The sequence below is a fragment of the Anser cygnoides genome, chromosome 2 (assembly GCF_040182565.1).
Source record: "Anser cygnoides isolate HZ-2024a breed goose chromosome 2, Taihu_goose_T2T_genome, whole genome shotgun sequence".
In the NCBI taxonomy this organism is placed as follows: Eukaryota; Metazoa; Chordata; class Aves; order Anseriformes; family Anatidae; genus Anser; species Anser cygnoides.
The window spans coordinates 113,011,573-113,023,986 of NC_089874.1; the positions used below are offsets into that span (position 1 = coordinate 113,011,573).

The 12,414-nt window shown below is 46.1% G+C and overlaps 1 protein-coding gene across 2 annotated transcripts in view; it reads left to right on the forward strand.

Annotated features, from left to right (window-relative positions):
- Window positions 1-339: 339 nt before the first annotated feature.
- The window catches only part of COLEC12 (collectin subfamily member 12), a 99,427-nt gene continuing 87,352 nt past the window's right edge, over window positions 340-12,414 (forward strand). Inside the window, exons 1-2 of one of the 2 annotated variants that reach the window (XM_048057909.2) lie at window positions 340-588; window positions 10,896-10,946. In XM_048057909.2, coding sequence (XP_047913866.1) covers window positions 576-588; window positions 10,896-10,946 — 64 coding nt within the window. In that variant the 5' untranslated portion in view covers window positions 340-575. The remainder of the gene's footprint in view (window positions 589-10,895; window positions 10,947-12,414) is intronic. The other variant, XM_048057910.2, reaches the window with a different exon arrangement.

Genomic DNA, 12,414 nt, shown 5'->3' on the forward strand with positions numbered 1-12,414 from the left:
ACCTTCAGGCCACGCACCACACACGACCCCACGGAACTCAACAGGAGCCAGCGCCAGGCTGAGCGTGGCACGTCCCGCAGCCCCTTCCCAACCCACGGGCGCACGCCCACGGCGTTGGGCTTTCACCCAAAGGTCCCCCCCCTCCCTCCCTGCGGGGAGGGACCTGTGACACGAAGTGACACCAGGTGACACCAAATGACACGAGGTGACACCAGAGACACCCAGAGACCGGCGGGCGACCAGCGAGCCCCCCCCTCAGGCCCAGCGCTGCCCCGCCTCAGGCCCCGCACGGCCCCGGCCGCGGCCCCTTCTCCCCGGGGCGGAGGGCGGGAGGCGGGGCCGGGCCGCGGCTCGGCGGGGCCGGGCCGGGCCGCTCGGGGCTGGCGGCGAGATCGCGGTGCCGCCGGCGGCCGAGGAGCCACGGCGGGCGGCAGGGGCAGCGGCAGCGGCCGGGCGTGTATGAGCAGCGGCACGGCCGGCGGCGAGGGCGCGCCCGGCCCCCGGCATGGCCCGGCTGTAGGCAGCCACCCCCCGCCGCGCCCCGTCCGTCCTATGCGAGCCGCCCCGGCGCCAAGATGAAAGGTAAAGGTAGGGACGGCAGCGGGGGGAGCGCTCCGCCGCCGACACCACACCGGGCACCGGGCACCGGGCACCGAGCACCGGGCGCCGGGCACCGGGCGCCGGGCACCGGGCACCGGCACCGGGCAGCCCCCGGCCCCTCACCCGGAGCGGGGCGTCCCGGTGTCCCCCCGCCGCCCTCCTTTTATTTCCCCCCTTCTCCATCCGCGGCGTGCCGAGGAGTTTAATTTCTCCCTCTTTTATTTCTTTACTTCTATCTATTATTATTAAATTTTTATTACTTTTTTGCCGGCGTTGCGCGATGTTCGCGGTGTCGCTGCTGAACATCTGGCAGTGATTAGGTGCCAGCGGAGGCTTAAACTGGCTTGTGAAATGTATTTGGCATATTTCTCCTCGACGTCCACCGACTGGAAAATATTTGGGCTTCGCTCTGCATCTGCTAAAGCTGAAACTTCGTTTCTTTTCCTATTATTTCCCTCATCCTCTTCCCCCCGCCTTCTCCTTTCAAATGGGTGAAGCGTGCCGCTGCTGCCGGCTGACCCCATCCTAAAAAGTTGTGACTGAGGTGTAGTAGATAATAAACATGGCAAATTGCTACGCCGTAGCCTAGTAAAGATATATCGGGGGTTGCAAGAAAGCCTTCTGTTTATGAAAATTGATAGCCTTACAGCAAAAGGCAGAGAGCCCGTACACGCCGGGCGATAGCTACACTGAGAGCATCAAAGGACGTTACGGAAAGTTTAGGAAGTACTGGGGAGTTTGGGAGGGCTGGGTCTCGTTTTGCTTCGGAGACAAAAATAAACTGGAAGGGTGAAAGGGAAAAAACACAACACACACACAAGAAAATTGCTTTTGGGCACCGGTGTGCCTGTGCTTGGATTGCGGAGGTTGGTTCCAGATGCCAGGAGGCCAGTAAACATCATGATAGTTACACTGAGTTTCCAGAGCCTGGGACACCAAATGATGTGATTATTTATTCACTTGCCAGAGAAGCTGCCCAAAGGGAGAAGAAGCCTTTTATTTATTTATTTATTTGGGGGGGGCAGCTGTTTTGTGTTTTTTTTTTGTTGTTTTTGCAAGCTCCCCCCCCCCCCCCCCATTTAAGTTACTTCTGGCCCTGTGACAGAATCTCTCTGCAGGACCCCGCAACACATTAAAAATAATGTATTTATAACATTCTTGTCATCTTTATTTATAAGGGCACTCGTGCCAAAAGTTTTGTCATCAGCTTGTCATTATCAGCGTAAGCGTAATGGCAGGAACAAACCAAAACAACGGGAATCCAGGGGTATAAGACCACGGTTGTTATCACTGAAAGCCTTACTTTCCGTTTTTGCTGGGGCTGAGACCCTGCTGGTTGTGTGGGGGGAGGCAAAGGGCAGAGGACAGCAATAATGTTTTTGGGTAGCCACGTGCTGTGATGCATGGCACCTGGGACCTGGGTTTGAATCCGCTGAAACCAGCGAGCGTTTTGCTGTAGTTGTAAGCGTGTGTAGGACATGGTCTGGCACAATACGACTTCTGTCTCCTTCTGCTCTGCCTCCGGTGTTCTTCTTTGCAAACTGGAGAAGTGGCGTTTGGAGGGGCAATGTCACCCCTGCTGTGAGCACGTGCTGACGCCCGCGCCCTAGCGAGAGTGAGATGCTTCATTCTGCTTGCTAGCCCTTGCCAGTCGGCTTCCCCGAGAGCGATCACAGCCATCTTACTTCTTTCCCCCCGCAGAATTACAGAAATCAGTAATAAAACGTGTAAAAAAGAACATGACTGTGCTAATAACCAGAGAAATGAAAGCCTTCAGACAAATCATCGGGTCAAGTGCCATTGCCGGTGTTACGGAAGCTACAGAGCCAAAGCAAATTTTGACTCTGTGTTTTCATTTTCTGAGTGCATATTTATTTTTTTTCACATTTTCTCTTTAAACTTGATGGTGGTGATAATTGTAGGACCTTAGAAGTCAGTGTAGCTACACATCTTTCTCAATAACAAGATGGTCTGTTGATTGCAGCTGCCTCTGTATCTACCCTCTCTGGAGAACAGAGGAATATCTAAATAATTACATCACTAAGTATCTGTAAGGAATAAATTATATTTTCCATTGCTGGGATTTGCAAAGTGTTATGTTTTAAATCAGCAAAATAAATTGAGGTTTATGCTTAATACTCTTGCAGTTTTACCTCCAGCAAACTACACTGAGCTCACAAACTTTATGATACATTTTAATAATAATTCATGTACTTTATAAAGGGATTCAACTGCTTTAGGGTCAGGTGTGTCTTTATCAAATGATAAGTTTTCTTCTAAGTTTTAGTTATGTGTTGGGGTACAAAGCAGCATTTGTCGCCTAGGAAACAAATGAAAACAGCTTCCTCATAGTCAAACAGCACCACATGTTCAATAACACTGGGCCTGATTTAAGGCAGGGAAACGTGTTGTTCTTTCTATATATCCGTGATATATTTTGTAATTTTTATTGTAAACCAGATCTGTACTCAGTGCAGGCGTGGCTGCTGTGGTTTTGCCATTTGAAATGTGGATTTTGTTTGGGCAATGACAGACTACTGATGACACAGTCAAGGTGGTTCTTTGGGACTCTTGGTCTGGGGTGGCAGCAGTGCTCTGCGGTACGTGGCTAAGGCAGCCCAGCTGCTTCTTTCCACTGATCCTCCTCCGACCTCTTCCTCTCTGCCCGAGCAGGCACCTTGCTGTACTGCCTGTACAGCGATGCTCGTGGCAGAGGAAAAGTCATCTGTGTTATACTTGAGAACGAGAGTCTGACCGAATACCCTGTCCTGTGCAGTTTGTCTCATTTAAAAAATAAAAATAAAAATGCATGGAGTGAAACGACGGGGGAGGTTTGTCCTTGGTTGTATGCCGCTGCAATCAGTAAAGCCTCAGAAGTGGTCACACCGCCCAGTTTTCTTAGCGTGGATGCCTCGAAGGCAGCCCTATCTGCTTCGTCCGGAGAGTTTTCAGCGGACCAAAGCTGGTCCTGTATATCTGTTTGCCTTACACAGCATACACTTTACCAGGCAATTAATAGGAGATCAGCCCAGAGTACTAAAACCACCCCCTCTGTGTTTTAACCTAGAGCCTGGATATAATCTATAGGTGAAACCTCTGCTTTCAACACTTGAATGTGCATGCAAAATTCTCCTGTTCTCTCTTGACTGCCTTGAAAAGTCTTGAAGTAAATAATCTCTTTATATGATGTCTGCCTTCTTGACACATTTTGTCTTTCGAACCATTTTGATGCCACTGCTATTTTTAAAGAATAAAGCTAATTTTCGAATGCTAGAGAAACGTGTCTCTCTCCCTCTCTAATCTTCTTGTGCACGAAATCAAACGAATGGCTGTCTGCAAATAGGTCTTCCCTGGATAGAAACAGCAAACTGCAAATTTCAAAAAATCCGGTCCAGAGCATTTTGCAGAAGCCAGAAGGCATCTGAAAAACAAGGATTAGAAGTGGAGTGATCCAGTAACCTTTACTTACTCCAGTTATAACAGAGTTTATATGAATATAGTGACATAAACATGAAACATATGCAAAAGCTCTGAGTGGTGTGTGTTGGACATGTCACAGGACCCTACTACAGAAGTTCAAAGGCATGAGCAGTTATAATAAATGTGTGATACAACGCAGAACAAATCCCGAGCAACGCTACTATACAGCCAGTGTATCCTGAATTGGCTGGTAGCAATAGAGGATTTTAAATATGTGTATGAGAAAGATGATCAGGCATGCATGTGTCAAAGGATAGCCTCCTTAGCCACATAGATGAAAGAAAGCAGAGTTTTAGAAGCTGTGAAACTACAAGGGAAATCTGTTACTGCACAAGTAGAAATATGACTGTACAACAGTAATGGCTCTTAAGCAGAATTAGCATATAAGTTATTTAGTACGGGGTTATTTTTGGTAAGAAGTTGTAACTGTGCATCTTAGCTTTCAATACTCTACTTTTCCCAGACACGTAGGAGCAAGAGTAGCACCGGGGAGTCGATCTGCATGAGGAAGGCAGTTGTTTAAAATCTCTTGTGGCTCTTTCTTCTGCTGCTTTGGAGAAGAGGAATTTATTCTAGGCTGGTTTCGCTACAGCTGAGAGCTGAATAGAGCCCTTTTTGTCACGGCCGCTTTACGCTTGGTTTACATCCATACTCAAAGGCCATTGTTTTCATAGGTTCAAACACCTTTGCTGGCTTGGCTAGCAGGTAGGGAGGGAAACAGTCTTGCATGGTCATACAGGGCTTGCAGAGCAAAAACAGAGTCAAAGAAAGAAAGAGAGCTGGAAGAAATGTCAAGGATGAAGGCAATTCAGCATGCGAAGGATGTGTGCCCAGTTATCTTCAGATTCACAAAACGCTCCTTATCCTGAGGTTCTCTCATATCAAAACAGAGATTTCCCCCACGGGAAGAAAAATAAAGGCGCTTTTTAGCAGGCACTGAAAGTGAACATGATCCTCCTAATAATCTGAGTGTGGTCTGTGCGAGCGAGGGATCAGCGTGAGATGAATTGTCTTTGGAATTTGACTGCTTCCACCTAAAATTGCGATCCCTTTTGGTGCATAAATTTGAGGTGAAGACTGGGACGTCGCTAGGAAACAAAGTGGATGACTTATGGGAGGCAATATAGAAGTATGTTGTTCAGGAATGCGTATGCTGTTTTAATGCTCTTGTTAATTGCCTCCTCCAACATGCAGACAGGGAGGCAAGAGTTTTCAGCGCACTAATGAGAACAGATCTGTTTGCCCTTAAATCATTACACTGAAATATGATATGATTTAAACCTTTAACTTCTAAGGTCAGCCCTCTGCACCGTGCAGCTGGTCCTGGCCCCAGCAGTGCAGCATTGCTCTGTAGCATTCATGGGCTAACAAGTTTTGTTCAAGAAAAAAAACCTATTTATTCTCTTCATTTTGTGCCTAAAAAGCAAAAGTAGAGTCATGATTCTTATACCTCTGAGTCTCTTAATCTTCTCTCACTTTTTTTTTTTTTTTGCATTCTTACTGTGAGCTCTCACATTTCTTGGGCGTACGATTTGGGGTGTACACCAAGACCATAACACTGAAATGCACCCACTTGCCATGACTGTTTTTTTTGTTTGTTTTATGCATGTGGTAGGTGATGAGAGATGCAATCCTAGTCTTGGGTTGTAAATCTCAAGAGATGGTCTGTGATCTGCGACCTTCCCTCTTGCTTTATTGCGGTACAGACAGCGGACCAGTTCCCAGATCTGAAGGACAGGGGTGGGGAAAAGCCTCAGTCTCGTTGCCAGGATCCGGGCTGAAGCGACATCCCAAAGGATGCTTGGGGATGCGTGGAGGTGGGCTCTCTTCCAGGGCTGCCTCAGCTGAACCTCTGCCTCAGCTTCTCCAAAGACCCACTGGAGCCGGCTGCTCTGCAGATGCAGAATATATATAACCCCCGTCCAAAGGAGCTCTCTCAGAGAGGAGGCAAAGCACCGGATGGAAAAGAGTGGTGCTGAGCTCAGAGCCAGCCATGGCGACGTGTCAGCTCGGGACTGCATCAGTAGGGAAGGGTTTTCAACGTAGGTTGGGTTTTTATGAGGGAGAGCTTGTCAAAATGGAAGGGAAAGACTTGAATGTGAAAAGCGTCCATAAGGAAAAGGGAATGGAGAAAATCATAAGAAGAAGACAAGTGAAGTGAAGCATCTGTGAAGACAGAGAGGTTACAGCCCGTTAGCACAAGTAGGAGACTGTCCAGAGTAAAAGCTACGAAAACCAGTGCAAACCAATTAGACTGATGAAGTCATCAACATCTGAAGGCTGCAGCTGCTTGCCGTGCTTCTGCTGGCTCAGTTTCACCTCTAGGTCAGCACTTTGAATGTAGGCTCCGTTAATAGTGACCAGAAATGCATATAAATCTGGGCGCTGCTCAAAAAGCTTTTGAAATGTGATATGAGAAAGATATTGGTGCTCACTGTGCTCTTCTGTCTGAACACATGTTAATATTACAGAAACCTCACAAGTGGACAAGCCCAGTGAGAGGGATGAGACGGAGAAGGTGGGAAGAAACAGCTTCAGGACACTGCAGGCAGTCCCTCCAGCCACCCTTTTTGCACCCATATGAGCAGCATTCTGCATTGATGCTGGTTTATGGGATAAAGAGAGGAATACCATAATGGAAAAGAAAAGAAAAAAAAAAAAAGGCTTCTTGATAATATTATAATGAATTTTACAGAGTTGCACTGCTATATAACTATACAGCTCCCATTAAGCTGGTGGGAAATGCAGCACCCTAACGATTAAAGCTCTTTGAGAACGCACATTATAGAGAGATTTATTTTAAAGGAAACTCTTATACTGGATGTCATTGTTGCTGCAAATTAGTCTCACAGTCCCAAGTTCCCAGCATGGTACTTAGGGGTAAGTTGTAATGCGCTGTAAATCCAGTTTTCAGGGGGTTATAAATTAGCTTCTAAAATCTGAGGTGAAACTTGGCACAACCATTTTCAGCCCAGATACCTCTTTCTCTCCCGAAATATATTTCCATGGATTTTGAAATTTAGTATGGGACATTTGTGTCTTTCCTTAATTGAAGACTTTAAACAAAGGTTCCTTTTTTAACCCATGTTTACCACACAGAAAAGTTGTAGGAATAGTTGAATGCTGTGTGTCTGTAGCCAGCACACGACCCAGCATCTCTATAGTTCTGAGGTCTACTGAGGTTCAACATGGCCAAGTGCTGGGTCCTGCGCTTTGGCCACAACAACCCCATGCAGCGCTACAGGCTTGGGGCAGAGTGGCTCGAAAGCTGTGCAGAGGAAAAGGATCTGGGGTGTTAGTCGATGCTTGCGTGAAAATGAGCCAGCAGTGTGCCCAGGTGGCCAAGAAGACCAACGGCGTCCTGGCTTGTATCAGGAATAGTGCAGCCAGCAGGACCAGGGAGGTGATCGTCCCCCTGTACTCTGCTCTGGTGAGGCTGCACCTCGAGTGCTATGTTCAGCTTTGGGCCCCTCACTACAAGAAGGACATCGAGGCCCGGAAATGTGTCCAGAGAAGGGCTACGACGCTGGTGAAGGGCCTGGAACACAAGTCCTGTGAGGAGCGGCTGAGGGAACTGGGGTTGGTTAGTCTGGAGAAGAGGAGGCTCAGGGCAGACCTTATTGCTCTCTGCAGCTACCTGAAAGGAAGGTATGGGCGCTGGGGGTCGGCCTCTTCTCACAGATAACCAATGATAGGACTAGAGGGAATGGCCTCAAGTTGTGTCAGGGGACATTTAGGTTGTAATTTAGGAGAAATTTCTCCTCAGAAAGAGGAGTCAGGCATTGGAACGGGTTGCCCAGGGAGGTGGGGGAGTCACCATCCCTGGGGGGGGTGTTTAAGGAAATGGATGTGGTGCTTAGGGACACGGTTTAGTGGGTGACATTGGAGGTAGGGGGATGGTTGGACTAGATGATCTTGGAGGTCTTTTCCAACCTTAATTATTCCATGATTCTATAAGTTAATTATATTGAAATGGCTGAGCAGGGTGTACTGTTAGAAAGTGACAGCTGGACACGTACATTAGCCACTTTGCAAAACACCTCCCATATGCCAAAAAGGCGCCCATTAAAGGAAAGGGATAAAATGGGAACAATTTCCCTAAAATCACACTGCACCAAAGACTTCTCAGATCCTGTGCTGCTCCAGAAGGGAGTGAGCAGTGCAGTGGTTATAGGACCTGGGTAGTCCCAGGGCAGATTTAGCATCCTTTTTGGCTCCAGGCCAGCTCTCTCTTACTTGACCTCAGCGCTGACTCAGAAGTGGCCCGTGATTAATTTATTTAAGATTTAAGAACAAGAACCAGAAATTACACAGTTCTAGTCAACAGATTTTTGCTTCGCCTCTAGCAAATTAATCAAATGAGAGTCCAATTTGTTTTAGATTAAATGAATTCCCTCTGTTCGCTGTGTTAATCCCCAGTTGAACTGCCTTCTTATAATTTCCACTCCCTTGAAGCATTGTACTGTAACTTATTTAACTCTACAACTGTATTTATTAGAGGTGTTGCAGTAATAATTTATAACTGGAAGGCAAGCAGTGTTTGGCATTTGCACTCGGTGTAGTGTGGATATTGCCAAAATATCTCAAAGCCTTTTTTAGAGGGGATCAGAGCTCTTGCTTTGTGCTGACTACCTACAATATTTGAGGTACTCCAACTCAGCTACAGATAGCCACCTATTTTCAGCAGTGTGCTGTAAACTCCATGTGACAGTCTGTTGTAGGCCTCCAAGGAGGCTCTTGTAAACCTGACGGAACAGGAGGTCTCCAGTGGTCCTTCTCCTGTGCGGTTAAATATAGTTGGCTGCTCATGTGCATTTCTGCTTCACCCAAAGTTCACTTTTTTTTTTTTAATGAACCTTCATTCTGTTCTAGATTCTCTCTCTTTCAGCTCGTAGCTCTGTAGACCAGCCTATACCTAAACTATGGCTGGTCTTTCCAACCCTAAGGAGTAAATTCTACCTGGGACGTGAAAACGGATACTGCTTTATTATCTGCTTCAAGGAGGAGTATGCCCTTCAGATTTTTCACCCAGGGAGATATTCCTTGCCTGTATATAAATCTGTATCTATGTAGCAGAAATGTTGCATTCCTTCCAATCCTCTTCAGAACCAAGAAAAGTTGAATTTAAACTCAAGTAAAATATTTCAAACTTATGACTTTTGCTATGTCAAACAAAACTCTCTTACAGCAGCTGCAGCCCCATGCAACTGTATGGGCAGCACTGATGTAAAAAAGTTTTTTTTTTTTTTTTTTTTTTTTTAAATATCAGCCACAGGTGCTCAAAACTCATGTATTTCTTCTACTCTGATCTCTGATACTGTCTTTAAAATCAGAAGTCACAGGCGCTTGGGGTGGAGGCACTTGATGATGGCCCAGGAGGAAATTCTTGGAGATGTGGTGTGGGGTGCAGCCACAGGATCTAAGCACAGCCTGGCTGCATAAGTCAGATATGGATCAGATAAGCCACTTCGCCCTCCAGAGAAATGGGAGGTGATTGTGTTAGCAAGGGAAGGCAGGAAGCTGAGGGCTCTGGTGCTGTTATCTTTTTTTGTGCAGCTTTTATCTTTTGTGCAAGAGGGGAAGATTTTTACAGAGTAATTCATTGTTGGGATGAGAGGCTTGCTTGTTGGCTGTTGATGGTTGCTTGGTTTATCAGGATTTGTCATGTTTTGTCAGGTGACCTTGTCTTCAGATAAGATTTGGTATGATTGTGAGGTGCTGGATTTTTTTTGAATTTCTTGCTGTCTTCAAAATCAGGATTTGTTTGTTTTGCCTAAGGAGCTTCCACTGGTTCTTGCATTTCTTAAATGTATGTCTGAAATGGGGGTCCAGCTGAAGATAGACAAGAACACCTCTGACAGTGAGTGAAATGTGTAATTTCTGGTGAAGAAGACAAGTTTTGAGCTGTTTTGTCAAAAGTGCTATCTGAGCAAAGGGTGAAGTTCTGCAAAATGATGCATTTCAGGGACTTCTTAGGTACATCAGGCAACATCTTCTTCAGACTTCAACATGTCAGAAGTAGGTGCAGGTCAGATTTGTTCCTGGTCGTACACCCAAACAATTTAGACTTTGCTGAGCCTGGATGAGAACCGTATCTTTTCTTCACCTTTGAGTCTATCCTCCCAAGACTGCAATGCAAGTGAAAGAATGGGAGCAGATGGATTTCGAAGAGCAGGGATTGCTGTCAGCCCCTGGCATTTTCCACAGTGTGGAGGCAGGCTGGCACCCCCTGAGAAGCGATGCCCTAGGTGCTGATTTAAGGGAGCGCTGGAGGCTTCCCCACTACATGAAATGGTGCGTGCAGGAAGGGGAATATGTCTCTTTCTCTTCCTCCTAGAAATCAGGAATCTGAGGGCAACCTGGGCTTGGGTAAAACCTGGTTCTGGGAGCAGGCAGGGCTCTTGCTTCCCTCTGCCTCAGCAGAAGGAAAGGTCAGGTTAGCAGAAGGAGGTTGAATGCACAAACACAAACATATCCTTTTTTTTAAAAAAAAAAAGAAGTGTGTGTGTTTCTTCTGCTGATGCCAGCTTTTTCCTTTGTGTAATTGCTGCTGGAAGGAAGTGGAGAGAAATCGAGCTTCAGACAAAATACATTTGTGATTATTAGCATTTTGCAGCTTGGTAGCTAGTGAAGGTGAGAACAAAAGGCTGAAACAGTTTTTATATTTATCGTCTGTTTGAGTTTGTCAGTTCTATGTCCCACCATTTATGGGATCTCACCTCTCTGGGCAAAGCTAGTGCATCTGTAACAAAATCTTCTCATCTTTTTCCAGTGGTAGTAGTAACCTGGTGCTGTGTCTTTCTTTCTTTCTCCAGACGATTTTGCAGAAGAGGAGGAGGTGCAGTCCTTTGGCTACAAGAGGTTTGGTAAGTGACAGCAGGTCTTTCGGCTCACTATTGCTGAGTGCTTATGTTAAGTGAAGCAACTGCTATTAAAATCTCCCTTAGTGGCAGCATGCAAACAGAGAGGTACAGGCCCATCATCCCATTCAGTCTGATGTCTGCCAGCAGCATGTGTGATGAGAAACGATCTGGTTAATTATTGGATCATTGCATGAAGCAGTGTTATGAAAACCATGTCCACACTTCAACAGAGAAGTGTGCTGGCTGTAAAAAAGAGTCCGAGCCTCTGAAACATCATCTGTGCCTTCCTTAGAGCCCAGACCGATGCACAGCATGGTCTGTAGGTATCTCCAGAGCAATTGTATGGGACCTTCTCTAGGCTCTCCAAATTCATCATGACAGCTGAGCCAAGAACTATTCTGTGTGCTGATCTCAAAAAAAAAAAAAAAAAAAAGAAGAAAAAGCATACAGTATGAATGCATTCTTATATCAAAAATCAGTCCTGGTAACAAGAATCCCTTACCACAGCTTTATCTGCTCCTGATCTGGAGGGTATGATGATCTGGGTGTGTTTAATATAGCCAAAACCTGGTTAAACTCTCCTATGTGGTGTTCAAGGATTGAGCAAGTTCTTTGTTGTGCCTCTGTTGATGTAGGGGAACTTTTTTGCTTGTATTTACCCTCGAATGAACCCAAAGGTTGGACTTAATATGCTGCAGAATAACCTTTTATAAACTACACTTTAAGCTAAAAATTCCAAATAGATCAAATCTTAAAGCAACGTCTATCGATTTTTTTTCAGTGGTTGTTCACTGAAAATGGCCTTGTTGTGTGAAGAAAGCAGGGCCATGTGTCTCTGAACAGGGATCAGCATCCTTTGAGACTGGAACGGGAGTCACTTTCATCAACCCCATTTGGCAAACAGATAGGAAAAGCAGGCAGAATTTAAAAAGAAAAAAAGAAAAATGTCAACAATTCCCTCCAGCCCAAGAGGAGCAGGGGGAGGCACGCTTGTGGCATAAGGAGTTGCAGTGGCTGGGAGGTGGGGATCACATTCGCATGACCTCTTCTACCCCCTGAACTACTCCACCACTCCCTGCTGTTGAGCTTTATTTTGGATAGGTCAGCCAGCATCTGTGGCTTGGAAAGTCCTGCCGTACGGCTGCACATAGTTTGTTTCTTGTCTTTTTTTTTTTTTTTTTCTGGATTAGGCCCTGGAACAGCAAAAAAATCTTGAGAAATGGGAAAAAAAAATTTCTGTTCATTTCTGTCACCTCCAGCTGAGGAGAATAAGAAATATTAGGGTTCATTAGCACCTATAAAAACAGCTTCCTTCCATGTTGCCCACTAACTAACTGCCCCGTGTCAGCATGCTCTTGCAGTGAACTGCGAGAGGTTTCAGCAAGGAGTGGGTGTCCCACTATGCTCACAGTGAGTGTAATAGTTGTTGTGACCTGATGGGGTTTCTGGGTCTTGACTTGCTTTCCTCCAT